The 15,247-nt window shown below is 37.2% G+C and overlaps 1 protein-coding gene across 5 annotated transcripts in view; it reads right to left on the bottom strand.

Annotated features, from left to right (window-relative positions):
• Window positions 1–10,998, bottom strand: part of LOC100647186 (ras-specific guanine nucleotide-releasing factor 1) — a 56,314-nt gene extending 45,316 nt beyond the window's left edge. For 3 of the 5 annotated variants that reach the window (XM_012310974.3, XM_012310975.3, XM_020864223.2), the window contains exons 1-4: window positions 10,555–10,997; window positions 7,079–7,306; window positions 5,072–5,202; window positions 4,249–4,365 (exon numbers count right to left, since the gene is read on the bottom strand). In XM_012310974.3, coding sequence (XP_012166364.2) covers window positions 4,249–4,365; window positions 5,072–5,202; window positions 7,079–7,106 — 276 coding nt within the window. In that variant the 5' untranslated portion in view covers window positions 7,107–7,306; window positions 10,555–10,997. Of the gene's footprint in view, window positions 1–4,248; window positions 4,366–5,071; window positions 5,203–7,078; window positions 7,307–10,554 lie in introns of all 5 variants that reach the window. The other 2 variants (XM_012310973.3, XM_048408253.1) reach the window with 1 other exon arrangement.
• Between the last annotated feature and the right edge of the window lie 4,249 nt (window positions 10,999–15,247).

Here is a 15,247-nt window from a genome sequence, read left to right as displayed (position 1 = left end):
AGTGGAGGATGCGACGATCCTCCGTTTGAAAGGAACCTCTCAAAGCTCGCCGCGCAAACGGAATTTACGCACACCAACGCTAAACTAAGTGGTAATTCCAGTTCGATCAAAGAGCTTCGAAGAGATTTATCAAAATAAAACGATCTATTAAATAAATCCTGCTTATAACCGGACAAAGACTGTTGCCGTATCTTCTCGCTGAATTATTTCTCTTGTTTCTCATTTACATACACCACGAGCACGCACACCTACACTTTTGAAATTTTCACATTTCTACATATCGAAACGAAAATCATCGTCCGGTACCTTGCTCGACAATCGCAAAATAATTTACCAATTTCCACTGTTACTCTGCGCCTGTTCGTCTGTCGTATTTCATTTCATGAATTTTACAACCTTCGTCATCTCCTTTTATTCCATGACAACGCGTTAATCATCGTTGCGGTTCTCGTATCCCATCCCAATATTTTACATCCTCAATTTACATCGGTTTCTCCTGCTATTAATTATCGTTAAAATATATCCCGTTAGCCATTAGTTGAGTGACGTTTGTTTGCTTTATCATAGCTACATATAACGGCTCTCTACTTTTATATAAAATTGTTCCCAAGTCGACATTAATTTCTTTGTGTCACACGTTAAAAATTGATTATTTGTTTTATTCGTAAATACGTGTTTACTTTGCAGCTTAAAATGCAGATGAGTTGATCGATGCTTGGAATGGAACTCGTTTGTCCAAAGATCGAAATGCAATTTGTTTGTTAATCAAACGAAGTGCAACTTGTTTGCCATAGCTTCTCCGCTGATATGAAACACATGGATCGATGGATCGGCGAAAGTTTTTAGCTTAGATCATCTAACAACGGCGATATTTCATAAGAATTAGCTTTAAAATATTCTCTCCAAAAAAAAAAATTGCTACGAGAGACTTTGCCTCTGTGCAACACACGACAGCTACAACAACCAAAAAGGACTATTAAATAGCGTCAAAAATCCAATGTCAATTCGAAGCAGTTCACAGAATCGAACTCTGAAACCTTAAAACGTTTCAAACTTTGTTCGGAATAGAATTTCGTCAGAAATTGAATCTGTGTTTTCAATTATCGCCCAGCAGTAGTACCCTTCAAACTTTTTCCACCTCGAAACGGACTTGTTTGAGGTGAGAGATTAATTTACACTTCGATCTCTAGTGGTTGAAGGCAACGATCATGGTATATACATACATATGTATGTACATTGTACATCGAAGCAAGTTATTCCCTTAATATTTTATTCTTTGAAAAGGGATTTCAGAGTTGCGTCAGGAGGCAACGAGAAGTTCCTGTTGTGATTATCACCACAGATGCATTGAAGTTAAATTACTATTGGACTCGAAGAACGCTGTTCCAGGAATTCGATCGCTCTGTCATGAGAATGGTTAACAGTCAAACAGGTGTTACGTTATAGTTAGGGAAGGAACCGGAATCTTTGTTCGCCGACTCGAACTCGGAGATACGTTGATTATTTGAACAAGTTAAGCGATATTTGTCGTGACGACAAAAGATCGTAAATACGTCGATTGTTTCGTTCCGCTTTCTGCATGGCGGTACGACTTTTTTCCAAATATTCTACTTACGTACAGTTATCGTAAAACGAATGACATCAAACAAATATAATTCTAGCACAGTTGCTTAATTAATTAATTCTCACAAAGTATCGTTAGACTTTCGTTCTTACGACGATCTCGCGATAAAGTAATCGATAGGATGAGCGCTCGATTTAATAAAGAACAGTTATGATATAGCAGTCTGGTTGTTTAGCTGGTAAATTTTACACGAAATATTGCCAATCTTAATTAAATTGAATCATGTCAGTAGCTGTAAAAATACGGGATATGAACTTTATAATGTACGATATGCAAATACGTGCGTGCACACGAAACGGTATAAAAAGTGTAAGAACGATGTGATGATAAGCGTCGCGAGAGATTCGCTAAGTTCGTAATCGTTCTTTAAAGATGAAAATATTGTAGAACGCGTGTCGAAAAAGGAAAATAAAAAAAGGATTGACCTGGTGAGGTGGAGCGACCTTTGAATAAATCGATAGATCGGCTTACGCATTAATACGTCGTGTGCAATTAGTTTACAATCATAAGCGTGTAGTCAGAGAGTGCTTTATCCGGTATAAATGAAAATAAATATGTAACTTTGACGATAATAAGCTTTTTTCGTATTGTTTTCTCTTTCGTATCGTCCTTGATAAATATGAGAGCATAAACGTGAATAATTAAATTATTTTATAACGACAGAATTATTTAATAACGAAGAAATTATTTGATAATGAAGGAATTATCGAATAAACGTCCCTATCATAATATCGTGAACTAGCTGCCTTATAAATTATTAATACACTTTTAAGACGAAGATTGCGTTTGAATAATTAGCAACAACTTGTTCAAGATTAATCGAGTCCTTGCAAAATTTACTACGTTCCTCGAACAGAGACAATGCTTTCCAACTTTCTGTCAACAATGACCTCTCGTTTATTTCTTACGATGGCACGAGAGAAGAAACAGTTGTTACATTGTTCTATACTACCCAACCAAATCGCATTCGAAATTCCAATGTTGTCCCGAACAAATACAATGGACAGAAGAAACGCAGTATGCAAAACAGTCACGTAAAACGAATCGTATCAATCAGTTTCAAACATAGTCTGCAGCGAGCATCCCTTTTTCGTAAATCGCAACCTAACTTTCAAATAACAAGGTACTGTAAAACAACCGTCGGAAAGTACTTTCACGATGGTAGTACCGTGACAAAGGGAGATCTGCCAAACAAAATATTCATGGTTGCTCGTACTCCCTACCTGATATTTTCACCGATTCATTCTCACGCTACAGAAATCCAACATATACATTTTATCGTATTTAATTTATGCGTTACATGTATATTTATGTAAAGATAAAAGATATCGCGCAACGTTTTCGCAAATTCCATCGCGATATGTGAAAAGCGAGCGGAAAGATTAATCTTTAAACAAATTCAACCATAAAACGGCATTTTCATCGATCATGTTCAGGAATAGCGAAAAGTAAGGTATCGTTCTGCTACACGATGCTTAATGGCGAATATTTATTTTATATCGTTAAGTTGACTGTTCGTCGTTTCCTTTAAACGCCTATCCCAAAATTATCAGACAGTATAATCAACGAATATCCTCTACATTGGTACACCGTTGTCGATGGAGATATGTCATCAGATATCAGGTTATCGAGAACACGGCTCTTTATCTCAGTGGCTGCTATAGATCGTGCTATGTACGCTACTTATTCACGTCTGCCCATTGTTCGACTTGTCGTTGCATCCAGACACCGATTCCACCGATCCTGGCTGTCTATAAATTCTCTCTTTTCTAGATATCAATGTTATCGTTCTCGCGATTATTTTATCACCGTTGGGCAATTATTCGGCGAGTCTAGAGCAGTGCCGTTTAACGCAACCGATCGCATAAAGCGAGTTAAATCGTGCATCGGAAGTTATACGCGTAATTTTGATACACTAAAGGCCGCGTAAATTGCACAACGACGCATCGTCTCTGCTCAATCGACTCTACGTGAATGCACAAGTCGACAAGTGAGGTCATGTTAATGCGATGACAAAGGGCCGCGAACCCGAATCTCGTGCACCAGGGTTTGCGTCCACGAGTTTTTCTAAAAGCGTACTCCACTTACACGTGGCTCGTTTTGCACGATACTTGACCCCAATTCGGTGCGTGCACGCGAAATGCATGGGTTCAAGCTTAAAGCGTAATGACAGCCGGTCTCGGTAATCTTCAAAGGAACAGCGAAATTATCTGTATTTTGAGGAAAAGGACAAATGGAATTAGCTACGTGTACCTAGGCGCACAGTTTCTCGCTACGATGGTTGGTCGTCGATCCGAAACTATATCGTTACGCCTCCGCTTATCATGTCAGTTTAAGAACGAGGGAAAATTTTACGTACTATATTACGAATATAAGATTTTTATGAGAAACGCGAGACAAGGGGAAAATGAAATAAAAACGATACGCGTTGCTAAAATGTTCGAAAAACGCTTCTACGTATTTGCTACATTTGCGCAGAACCGAGATTAATTACCGAACACGTTGTAAATCATTGTTCGAAGAAAATGCCGAGAGGTAAGTTCGCACTGCGAATAATACGTGTGTAACTGAGCCACGTAGGCAGAACGGATACTGCACAGGTAGTAAAAGCGGTATACACTTACCTGTTTATCTGGCTCTTTGCCTTTGGCGGTGATGAGGCGATCGCAGTAGCAACCCTCCAACAAAACAACACCGCTGGGCCTCGAACAGCTTTCATTTTCATAGTAGAATAGCAAATTCTGTAACATATATAACCATCGTCATACGTCTAGAACGAAATATAACGACGTTAAATTTAAAAGTAAACTTTCGACTATTTCTCGAAGCGAGGGAAAAAGAGCTCGCCTGATGACGTGAAAATTTCATTTGCATGTTACGCGCAACAGTTTCTATAGGGTAAATGTAAAAGTACTTATACGATAACACGAGTTGAAGCTTCGAAAAACTATGTTTGTTGTTACATTTTAACGAAGCGGAATATACGACCACGGAAAAGAACGAAAAAAAAAAGAAAAAGGAAAAGATAGGAAACATTGGTGGAATTGCATTTAAACGAAAAATTTCGTTTCAACGAAATTTGTAATTATATTTACCTAAAAGCGATGGTACGTAAAAAGAAAGTTAATGTATATATTAATTATACTTTTATATATTTTTTATATACAAGAAAAGCAGTTTCAAGTAGCGATGAGTAAAATTTCTGGGGCAGGCAGATTATCCTAATTAGATTCGGATAAGCTGGTATAGCTACTTATCACGCTAAATCACCAGTTATCGTGGAAAACTGTATCGTTACGTGCACGCGCATACTACTTCCACGCAAACAGTTTCTCTGATTCGTTCGGAGAACCAAAACAAAAAGACGACCATGTCGCGGATTTTTCCCCTTAAATACGATGTTTCGAAAGGATGATCAACACGAAAATCGACGTATATATCACTCACCTGATACAAAACGAACCATCGTAATTGCCACTTGGCCGAGTCGGCGGTTCGTTTGTGCAAATATCCAGTGAACGAGTGATCGTAATGAGCTTTTTCCGAGAGCATGATGAGCTGCGAGTCGTTCACCCTCACTGAAACACACAACGAATATCACGGATGAAATGGTAGGAATTGTAGCCGAATCCATAATTTGGCCGTTCGAACGCAACGTTCCCAGTTGCGTTATGCGCGTTCTGGTGCTGCCTAGTTATCGTGTCATTTTTCTTCTCTGATGAATTTATTCGCCACGTTACCGGTCGACTTAACGAGACAGTTTACTTGGAAAAAACGCTTCGCCCTCGTCGATCTTCTCTGCCACCAACTTTTTGCATTTTACGATTAAACTTCTTGTAATTTGAAACTTTTCATCGCGTTTTTGCAAGAAGATACGTCGAAAATTACACGATTATTAGAAAATGCAAAACGACCAGTCGTTAATTCTTGTACGTTCTTTTAAATAATGCATTCGTTGCGCGTATTCTAGCATAAATAATGCATCCGTGAAAAAGTTCGACGTCACTAATTTCCTGTAAAAACAGATGCAAATTAGAATGGCTCCGTAGAATTTATAGGATATAGCGACTAGAAGTTGGTAATATGAATGTGAATAGCGTTATTCGATAACGCAAATGTTCGTATGGGTTAAATTGGCATAGAGTTTGAAATAGGTCTATCACTCATGCGCGTAATCTGAATATTCTTGCATTGAATTAACACGCGGCATACAAACTTGTGACAAGTTTTCACGCACTAACGTTGAATATCGAATTCCATGCACCATTTGCATGCGCCATGGAATGTACGCTGTTCCTGTTCCTACATCCACGGTAGTAACGCTATATTATGCTTTGAACAAATCAGGATCCTTGCTAAAATATTCTAGATACAATTTTTTTCATCCATAGAAGCATCGAAAGAAAAGATTTCAAGTTTGAAATTTGGAATTTGCAGTCGAGACGAAATTATACGATTTCCTAATGTCCCTTAATATCCTAAATCAAATATCTCTGTTGAAACAAGCTTTACAAACGTAGAACCAATTAACGAGAAAGATCTCACAGCGATCCATTCTGACCGATCTTTCGGCGAGCAATCCATCGTAAAGTTAAGGATATCCCGAGACGCGTGTCTTGCACGTTCTCGATCCACTGAAATCTGAAAAACACCGAGATTCGTTGCAGCACAACTTCCACTTAAACTATTACGGTAAAGTTTTCTCGTGTGTGAAAGTGAGTCGACAGACAGATGTGATTTTTACAGAAGTCATCCATCATGGCAAGTTACTTTTGGTAGACCTGCAAGTATATTTCTTGGTTCGACGAGAAGTTATTTTCGCTTCTCTGGGAATTGCTTTATTTAAATCGATATTTCGCCGAACTGATTCCGAAACAGGTGAGAACTATTTTCTAACGCGTCTTCGTCCTTCGCGTGAAAAATTGCTAAGTATTCGTTAACCAAAGGCCGTGGAAACGTGATACAGGAGTTACCCTTTGAAGTTGAAAAAGTAGAAAACTGGCGAAAACAAAGAGACTCGATCGTATTTCTTTTTGTAATCCGATGTACGTAAAATAGTATTTTTGACGAATTTGTAAAATTTCGAGGCAACAGGAAACGAAAACGTTTGACCGAATCGTCACGTACACGGATTTTTTGTATGAAAGTGTAACGAATTATTTTTTAGTAAACAAGAGCCACGAAGCCATGGACTTTTTGCGCCAATTTTTGTTTCCGACAAGCTGATTTCGAATATCTGTCAAACGAATCGCGCGTGTTCTATGTTAAATATTCAAGCGAAACAAATTTTTCAGTTTAATATTCGTGTTTTATCAGATTGCTATATTTTCGCAATGCACGTTTGATAAAAGGGTTTCGATCGAGTTGCAACGAATGTTTTTCAAAGACATATCGGCCAACGCATAAATTGAGTCGAGAATGTTGAAAATATCAATGGCTTTGCTCGCAACTTACCAGTTCTTTGCATCTTTGGGCTGAGCATGATCACAGGTCGTTGGCGAAGCTTCTTTTCGACGATCCACGCGATAAATATTGATTGTCCAGAATACCTTGTATAGGGTGCGATGACGTAGAAAATAGCACCGTGCTGTCGTGATGTTGCGCACGGACGTTTATCGTGGTATAAGTATCTTAGGAACTCCAATTTCTTGAGTCTCTTCGACAACGCGTCCCACCACGGTTCTAAACAAGGTAAGTAGGAGAAAAGAAACTGTTCAACTTCTTGAATTATCAGAAACTTACATACACTTTATAATAACTTGCTGTTCTACTCCTTTTTCAATATCATGTATACGTATAAAATGGTCCGATAAGTAAAATAGACTACAATCGCGTTTCAAAGGAAGTTTCAAAATGAAAGTAATAATAGAACAGGCCATGAATTTTATAACGAGTATGGTAATGCGTCTCCTTAACAACTTTTTCCTTCTTACTTTTATTTCAAACAAATTGAACCAGCAATCGGTGTATTTATCAGATTCAAATTAACCCGAAGTGCAGCTTCATTCTAAATAAATACGTCATCTTCTAATTAATATATCAAGCGATATATTATAACCGGGATTAATCATACCGTGTTATCGAACAAAGAAGAAAGATATACGACTATCGAGAAAATTGTATAACCGTAAAGATAATTTGTAAAATCTTGTTTGTCCTATACCGAATTGTGACGTTACCGTGACAACTTTCGATATTCGTATTAAACCTTTTATCTGCTGCGCGTTTCATACGTTCTACGGTTCTATTTTCCATTACTTTTTCACTATGTTCGAGCTTGTGAAACAAAATATGCGAATAATAGCATTCGTATGTTTTCTAAGACAGTTTCCGCGCGGGAGACGGTATTTTGATAACAATAACCTTATATCCATCGATATCATTGTTTTTCTAGGTCTGTGATACGCGTACGAACGTAATGATAGAAATCGCGAGATATTTTAAAACCGAGTGCATAATTAATCGTATATGAAAAATGGCATAAAATATGAGACCGCGTATAGACAATGTGAGGCAGATCCGCGGTTCATTGTACATAGCTTTTCAAGAATATCTAACGTTGGTTCTGCAAGTACGTACATACAGTTGGGCAAATGGACGTCGCATAAGTACTCTTAGTCGAAACTTTCTTTGAAGCTATAGCAACTTACGTTTAGTTTATTTATAGCTGAATTCATAATTTTGTTCGCAATTTAAGATGGAAGAAATTTATGCGTAAGGCTGAATCTTTCGAAAGGTGAAATACTGCAATGTAACGTGTCAAAATAATTACACATTCTAAAGATAAATCTAGAAATTATAGCAAAGAAATATTGGTGTTACTTGTGTAGCCTCAAAGTTGTTTACTCTTCTATTTCTTACGTGTGAAAAGTATAAAAAGACACGCGAGATGATTACTCATAGCTTAACCTAATGTGTACTTTCTAATGTAGTGTAACACGTTTCATAAACATTGCTTAATGCATTCAAACGTTATGTAAAGTACATGTAAATGCAATTTTGTTTAATACGTCAATTATTTCATATCGTATATTTTTATTGAAATATCATCAGCGGAATAATATTTCTTTATATAATTGTCATTGACGGCAAGTAATTACAATATAAAGAAATACATGTATACATGTGCGTAATTAAATATTTACAATTAATTAAACCTTTATTTTAATAAACTGGATTTAGTATTATTGTGCATACACGGCAGGATTTCCTATTATTCGTCATATAACATCATATAACAATATTACAAATGATACATTTAAATCGTTATATTTTATTCTGTAGATTAAGCTTATATTTATTAATGACCATATTACTGCGTAATATTTCTTCTATAATTTAAAAATAACTTCTACAATTCAATTTCGGCCGAATTTTTTATTTTTTCCGGCGTCCATTTCCTCTTATTAACATGATAAATATATTTAGTTTCATTCGATCAAATAACACTCAGACGTGACACAATGTCCGCAAAAGTTTTGTTTCGAAAGAGAATATTAGTGGCGTTAGATAAAAATTCGACAGTTCATTAGCGTTTAATCGTTTAAATTAATTGTATCGTGGTAGAATCTGTTAGAATTTCGATTAAAAACGCAGTCGCCTCTATAGTGAGATACCTAAATAATTAAACCAGAGGAATGTTTATTTTAAAACTCTCATCTGCTGTTTTCCAGAACCAACTAAAAATTCCAGATTGCTCGTCGTCGTCGTTTAACGCTATTCGATGTGGGAAACGAATGAAACGTCCACGTATCGGATTAACGGTTTTTTATTTATCGAAATATTCATTTATTTGTCAGAATATCCACACGCTCGCGTCCTATGATTCATGGAATTTCATTACACGCGCATCATTATCTTTTGCTGTCGACACGCGGTCCAGAGTTTTACGTTCCGTTTCACAAACGAGATTTGCTTCAGGCCGGATATTACACTATCGTTCGCTACGTCCATATGTATTTACATATCTACATACGTGTATATACATACATATATGCGTGTTGCTTGGACACAGTATTTCAAACTTTCGTTATCCTGTGATTTTTATTACTCGAATTCAAAAATTTCCATCCGAATCCGTGGGGGACTAAATTTTTATCCGACGATTGTAACTTAATAATTTGACGAAACTAAGTGTAAAATCGAGATTTGTATCTGTGTTCCTCCATACGTGTCAGTATAAGTAAAATGTGGAAGTAATGGCCAAGATAACATCTCTTCGTATGAATAGAAAAAGTAACTGGATAGATTCAAATTTTGCGTGAAATTTGTTAAAAAATTATTATTTCAACTTTTATCTAACTCCAAATTTTGCGATGTAACAAATAACGTTGCCAACTGACCGTGAATTAAATCATGTTCGTCTCCCGCATTAAAATCTACGCGACCATTTACAAAAAAATCCACCGAGACATAATTCGCTAGACTAAAAACGTAGTCGTCATACGTGACTATCGTTCGATTTCAACTCTGAAACTCGTGAAGTACGTGCATATACGCTTCGCGAATGCCTAAGATCAAACACGTTCCAACTCGAATAGATAACGTTTATGAAACACCGGAGTGTAACGGAACATCCTGCGACATACCGACAGCCGTATCGAAGGATACAGCTTCCTTTTCGGTATACTATTCATTGGGAATAACCATGCGGCAGCATCCACTCGACGACACGACGCCGTAATACAACCGCATCAAACGAAAGAGGCGCTCGCTGCGGCAAACGATGCTTCAGCGGATTAATCGCGCGCAATTCGCACCGTTCGAACCGCATCGTACGTTCCAAACGAATCAATGACCAAAAAAGAAAAAAAGGACATAAACCACGAATAAAACGAGAAGAAGAAGTTGAATAAAAAGGAAAGAAAGAGAAGAAGAAACGAAGGAAGAGGAAAGTATAGTATAGTGAGGCGATTTCGGTGACACAGTACCTGTTACTTCTTCCCCCGATATATCTATCCTCTCCAGTTCTCGACTGATGTTGCACCACCTGTTCGTGCTCCAGATTCACAGTTCCCCCTCCACAGTAGTCTGCCTCTCTAAATATATATGTATTCCCTCGGCCACGGATGTCCGAGGATGCGGCGGCAGCGTCGAGGCGGATCCGGCGCGAACGAACGTGTCTCTGGTCGGCTGGAGAGAAGGTGCGAGGACCGATTAAACGATTATTAATCGAGTTGGTCCGGCGAGCAGCAGTAACGAGGTCGGGCCAGGTGACCAGGATGAGGACGGCCGTTGTACGAACGAGAACGTGGAAACTGGTGGCCCGTTACCGGCACCCGACATGGTCGAGGATGTTTCGGCATCGGGAGTCGCGACGTGCCTACCCAGAGGCATCGCCACGGGTTCACGGGGCTGCCTCCTCTGCTCTGCCTTTTCTCCAACCCCAGAAGCTGCGCGCTTACCTGTCACTGCGCACACTCCCGCTGAAAGCCACCCCACACGACACGGCATGGGCGGATCTATATGTGGGCTAATTGGGCTGCAAGAAATGGGATCAAGTTCAATACGACCGACGTCGCGCCGGAATTGGTGAATCAATGCTCGTTCCAACGTTGCAATATCATTCGGCCATTGGTCATTCCTTCTTTTTACCCTTTTTCTATCGTTCCATCGATTTCCTTCTGCCTCCTTTCCTAAAAATGGAAAAGAATCGACCCATTATGATTACCCATCCAAATCGATCTGCGAATTTCATCCCTTTATATCTCTTTCTATGGGTTCGTCTAGAGAACATATTTTATAAGGTACGACCAATCATTCTCCGAGGCATACATCGCAGGATTATTATTGCCAACGACACGGGGCAGATACTTTTTTACAACGTTCGAAACAGTTGCGAAAATCTATAGACATTCGAGGGCAGACTTTTAAAATTATACCATGCTTTATACGTTGTCAAGGTTCAGGAAGATATATGTATATGTATACACGGTTGATCGGGTTTCAGTCGTTAGGCAGTTTTAATTGAATTATGCATATGAAGATGCGAAGAAGAATTTTTCTGATAAAGTGTTCGTATCAGAAACTGAATGTACTCATTTATCGTGTATAAGGGGACATAAATTTTGAATATTTATCGTGCAAGGATTTTGAAAAATGATGTTTGATACGTTTTAAAATTAATGGTAATCACGATTTCTTACAAACATGAAACAGCTACGTTACTTGTGGCGCGTATATGTTGCGAATTCCATGTAGATATTTTTCAAGATTTTCGTTTGGCGAAAGATTTTCCTTCGTTTTCACGATATTGAATACTAAATGAAATTAACGCGGCAAATGAAACAAAGGAATGAAAATCGGTGGACTTTAAAAGAATGTTTGCATTGTTTTCGGGATACACTAGCTTAATATACATGAAAGTAACTTTAATGCTTGTATCTCTTAGGCTTTGATACTTCCTTCATACGTCAAACCTTCATTACATTTTCTCGATTACCGCGTCCACGTAGGATGGCCTATTTTAATTTATAGGGTGTCCCTAGAAGGAAAGTACCGCGTTAATGGTGGCATGATTCTGAAGCAAGATAAGACTAAGGTGCTACACGATACCGAAGCAGTAAATAAACCGCTTTCGCGTTGAATACACCTTCCCCTAAAATTGTCGTTACCCGATCGCATTTTAATAAGAAACGCCGATATCTAACGCTACTTTTTATACTATTCTATATTATAACCAGGTTTCCAGAAAGAAGCACGTTATCGCACGACGAAACGTGCTCTACTTTATTTTCTTAAACCGCGCGATCAAACAGAACCCCACTCTGAAAATTGTACAATATCTGACAAAGGAAGGAACGCAACAGACCCTACAGTCTTTTCATAAACAAAAAGCCAGTTAGTCACCCTATATCAATATCGGCGAGGATAGGAAAAAGGAGATATTCATTGATCGAGTTACTCGCCTCCGGAATATCCTGATAATCCTCGCTAACCCTTCGAACCTCCTGTGTAAAGCTCCGCGTTCAATCTTTTTTCATGCGATATCCTTTCGGCTGATAAGGTGAATCGAGTCACCCTGTGGTAATGGCGACCAGGCAGAGAAATTAGCTCGAGGCTCCGAAATTCTGGCATCCAACTCTGCATAACTACCCTCCCGACAACTCGACTCTCCTAAATATCCGTGTCTCGCATCCCCCGTTCCACGACGCGACGCAACGTTCCGATCTTCCCCTCCTTGCGATACCAACAACGATCCAGATCACGTCGGATCGCCGCATCAGGAGCAGGTCTAACCGAACATCCTTCGACGGACTCATTCAAGGAATCTCGAACGCGCGCCCGCCTGACTCCAACAGATTTTTGCTTTGTCTGTTCGAACGACCAAGTTCACGTTTTCAAACCGCGAAAGACGCCTCTACAACGCACGGAAAAATTAATCACGCCGTCGGCAATTTCGCATCCTCGGGGAATTTCATCGTTGGTTACGTCAAAGAGAAACTTTGTATTTCGGTTACCATGGGTTATTTGCTTAATTACGTTCTTCATTAGCGTTGCGTTAATGAATATTTACAATGCGTAATATACGCTAACGCTAAATAAACTGCGTTTCTTCAGTAATATTACCTTTATGAAGTATCTAAAACCCTTTCACCGTAACGTTGGAAACACATTTCATCCGGTGCAACTGGGAGTTGCACAGAGATGATCACTGATTATATACCATTGATATATGATCCTACGAAGCTATTGAGCTGCTCACATTTCGACTGAGGCTCTTAATATGGTTGCATTAGAATCATTCATGCGCTCGTGTTACGGTGAAACGACAAGCACGTTTGCTTTAACGTTACGTATCGTGAGATGTATTGTGATTATTTTTAGATCTTTTCTCGTTATAAATTGTTATAATCCTTTAGAAAATAGTATCAGGTGTCGTATTAGAATGGTATGAGAATAGAATTTGAAATTATTGCAAGACTTTTGAATTAATATCGTTCGTAATATCTGATTTAATTAAAATACAAATTACCTTGAACTTTCAAAATGTTGGTTGATCTAAAAGAGTATGAATTCTTTCTTTTTTCTTTTACATTATGTTTGTATGATATTTGAAGTGAAATTAAAAGGAAGATAGACGAGACGTAGTTAGGGTGGATATCCAGATGCAATAATCTGCACGCGATGAGACCTGAGCACGATCATTATTATAATATATCACAATATTAATCTCTGAAATATAAAACCATAAAACTTTTTGTCCAGAATTGTAACTGATAGTAGATACGTATAATTGATAGATGAATTATGACTTATATAGTAAATAATACGAGCTACTTCATTAGACTGTAGCAAAATTTTTATTGATTCCAGAAACTGCGAATCACCGGAACAGAAAGCTTTTGGATCTTCCTGGCGATGTGTAACGAGATATTGATTCTTTTTAAATAAATGATTTTATTCCTAAAAATAATTTCTCTTCTAGTTTTGGTTCTGTACAGAAGGGAGACTCCGTTTTGATCATTTGCTTCATAATAAAAATAAACAAATAATATCGTACAAGTATAGAATTTTATATCCACACTTATCGAGATATATTGTAATTTTATCTTGTAGCTTCAATGTATAATATGTGTGCCACCACAAATGTTGTTATCTTATACTACATCGAATCGATAATGTTGGAAATGACACTAAAATGGTAAACGGGCTCGACCGTACAGCTTCTGAAATACATATGCATATGGTGCTAGATTTATCCTGTATCATGTGTGAGAAGATTATTTAATAAATTATTTATAAGATTCTCAATGAACACCAACATTAATTTTAATAAAATAGTTTTGACTACTTACTTAAATAGAGTTCCTAATAAATTACAAAATTTCCTTCGGTACCAGATTTATTTCGTTTGATATATTATAAAATGATTATTTTAACTATATATATATATATATATATATATATTTCACCGAGTTCTTTTCTTACATTAAACATAAATATCCGATTCTCTGCTCACCTTCTAAACTTAAATATATAAAATCAGAAATTAAATATCAGAATCACCCCAAATTACGTACACACGTTTCCCAAATTTGTAATATCATGTGATCACATACAGGTTGCATAATAAAAAAATAGTTATAAATTTAATATTTGAATACATTAAAATTTGTATCTAGATGACAATAATCTTCTTTTCCTAGTTAATTGAATGCCAAAAGCATCACATATTATTTATGCAAAACAATAACGCGATATGTAAAAAAACAAATTATATAATTTTATTTATTTCGCTTCTTGCGTGTTATTAATTTGCGTTATTAAAAGGAAATATCACGAATTAGTCTGAATTATCCTTTTAAAAATACGTTTTCCTTTTCGACGTACCAAAACGAAGGATTTTATTGAAATATGTATTTTCAGATATATAACGCATTAATACTCAGCTTTTAAATTTTGAAATTAACATTACGCGCTAGTAATTTAACAGTTCTGGTTCTATTTTGAAAAAATTGGACTTCTCTTATTACGAACTTTTACTTAAAATCTTTACGAAATACCAAAATTATTTAATGTAAAAAAATGTTCGAATTACTTTTAAATAAATTGTGGATCTTCAAGTGCCTTTTTCCATGAGAAATCCTAATTTAAATTTCATATATTGTCTGTATCTAGCTT

The sequence above is a fragment of the Bombus terrestris genome, chromosome 8 (assembly GCF_910591885.1).
Source record: "Bombus terrestris chromosome 8, iyBomTerr1.2, whole genome shotgun sequence".
Lineage (NCBI taxonomy): Eukaryota > Metazoa > Arthropoda > Insecta > Hymenoptera > Apidae > Bombus > Bombus terrestris.
The sequence above is the reverse complement of the archived record's forward strand: the minus strand, read 5'-3'. Positions and strand labels throughout refer to the sequence as shown.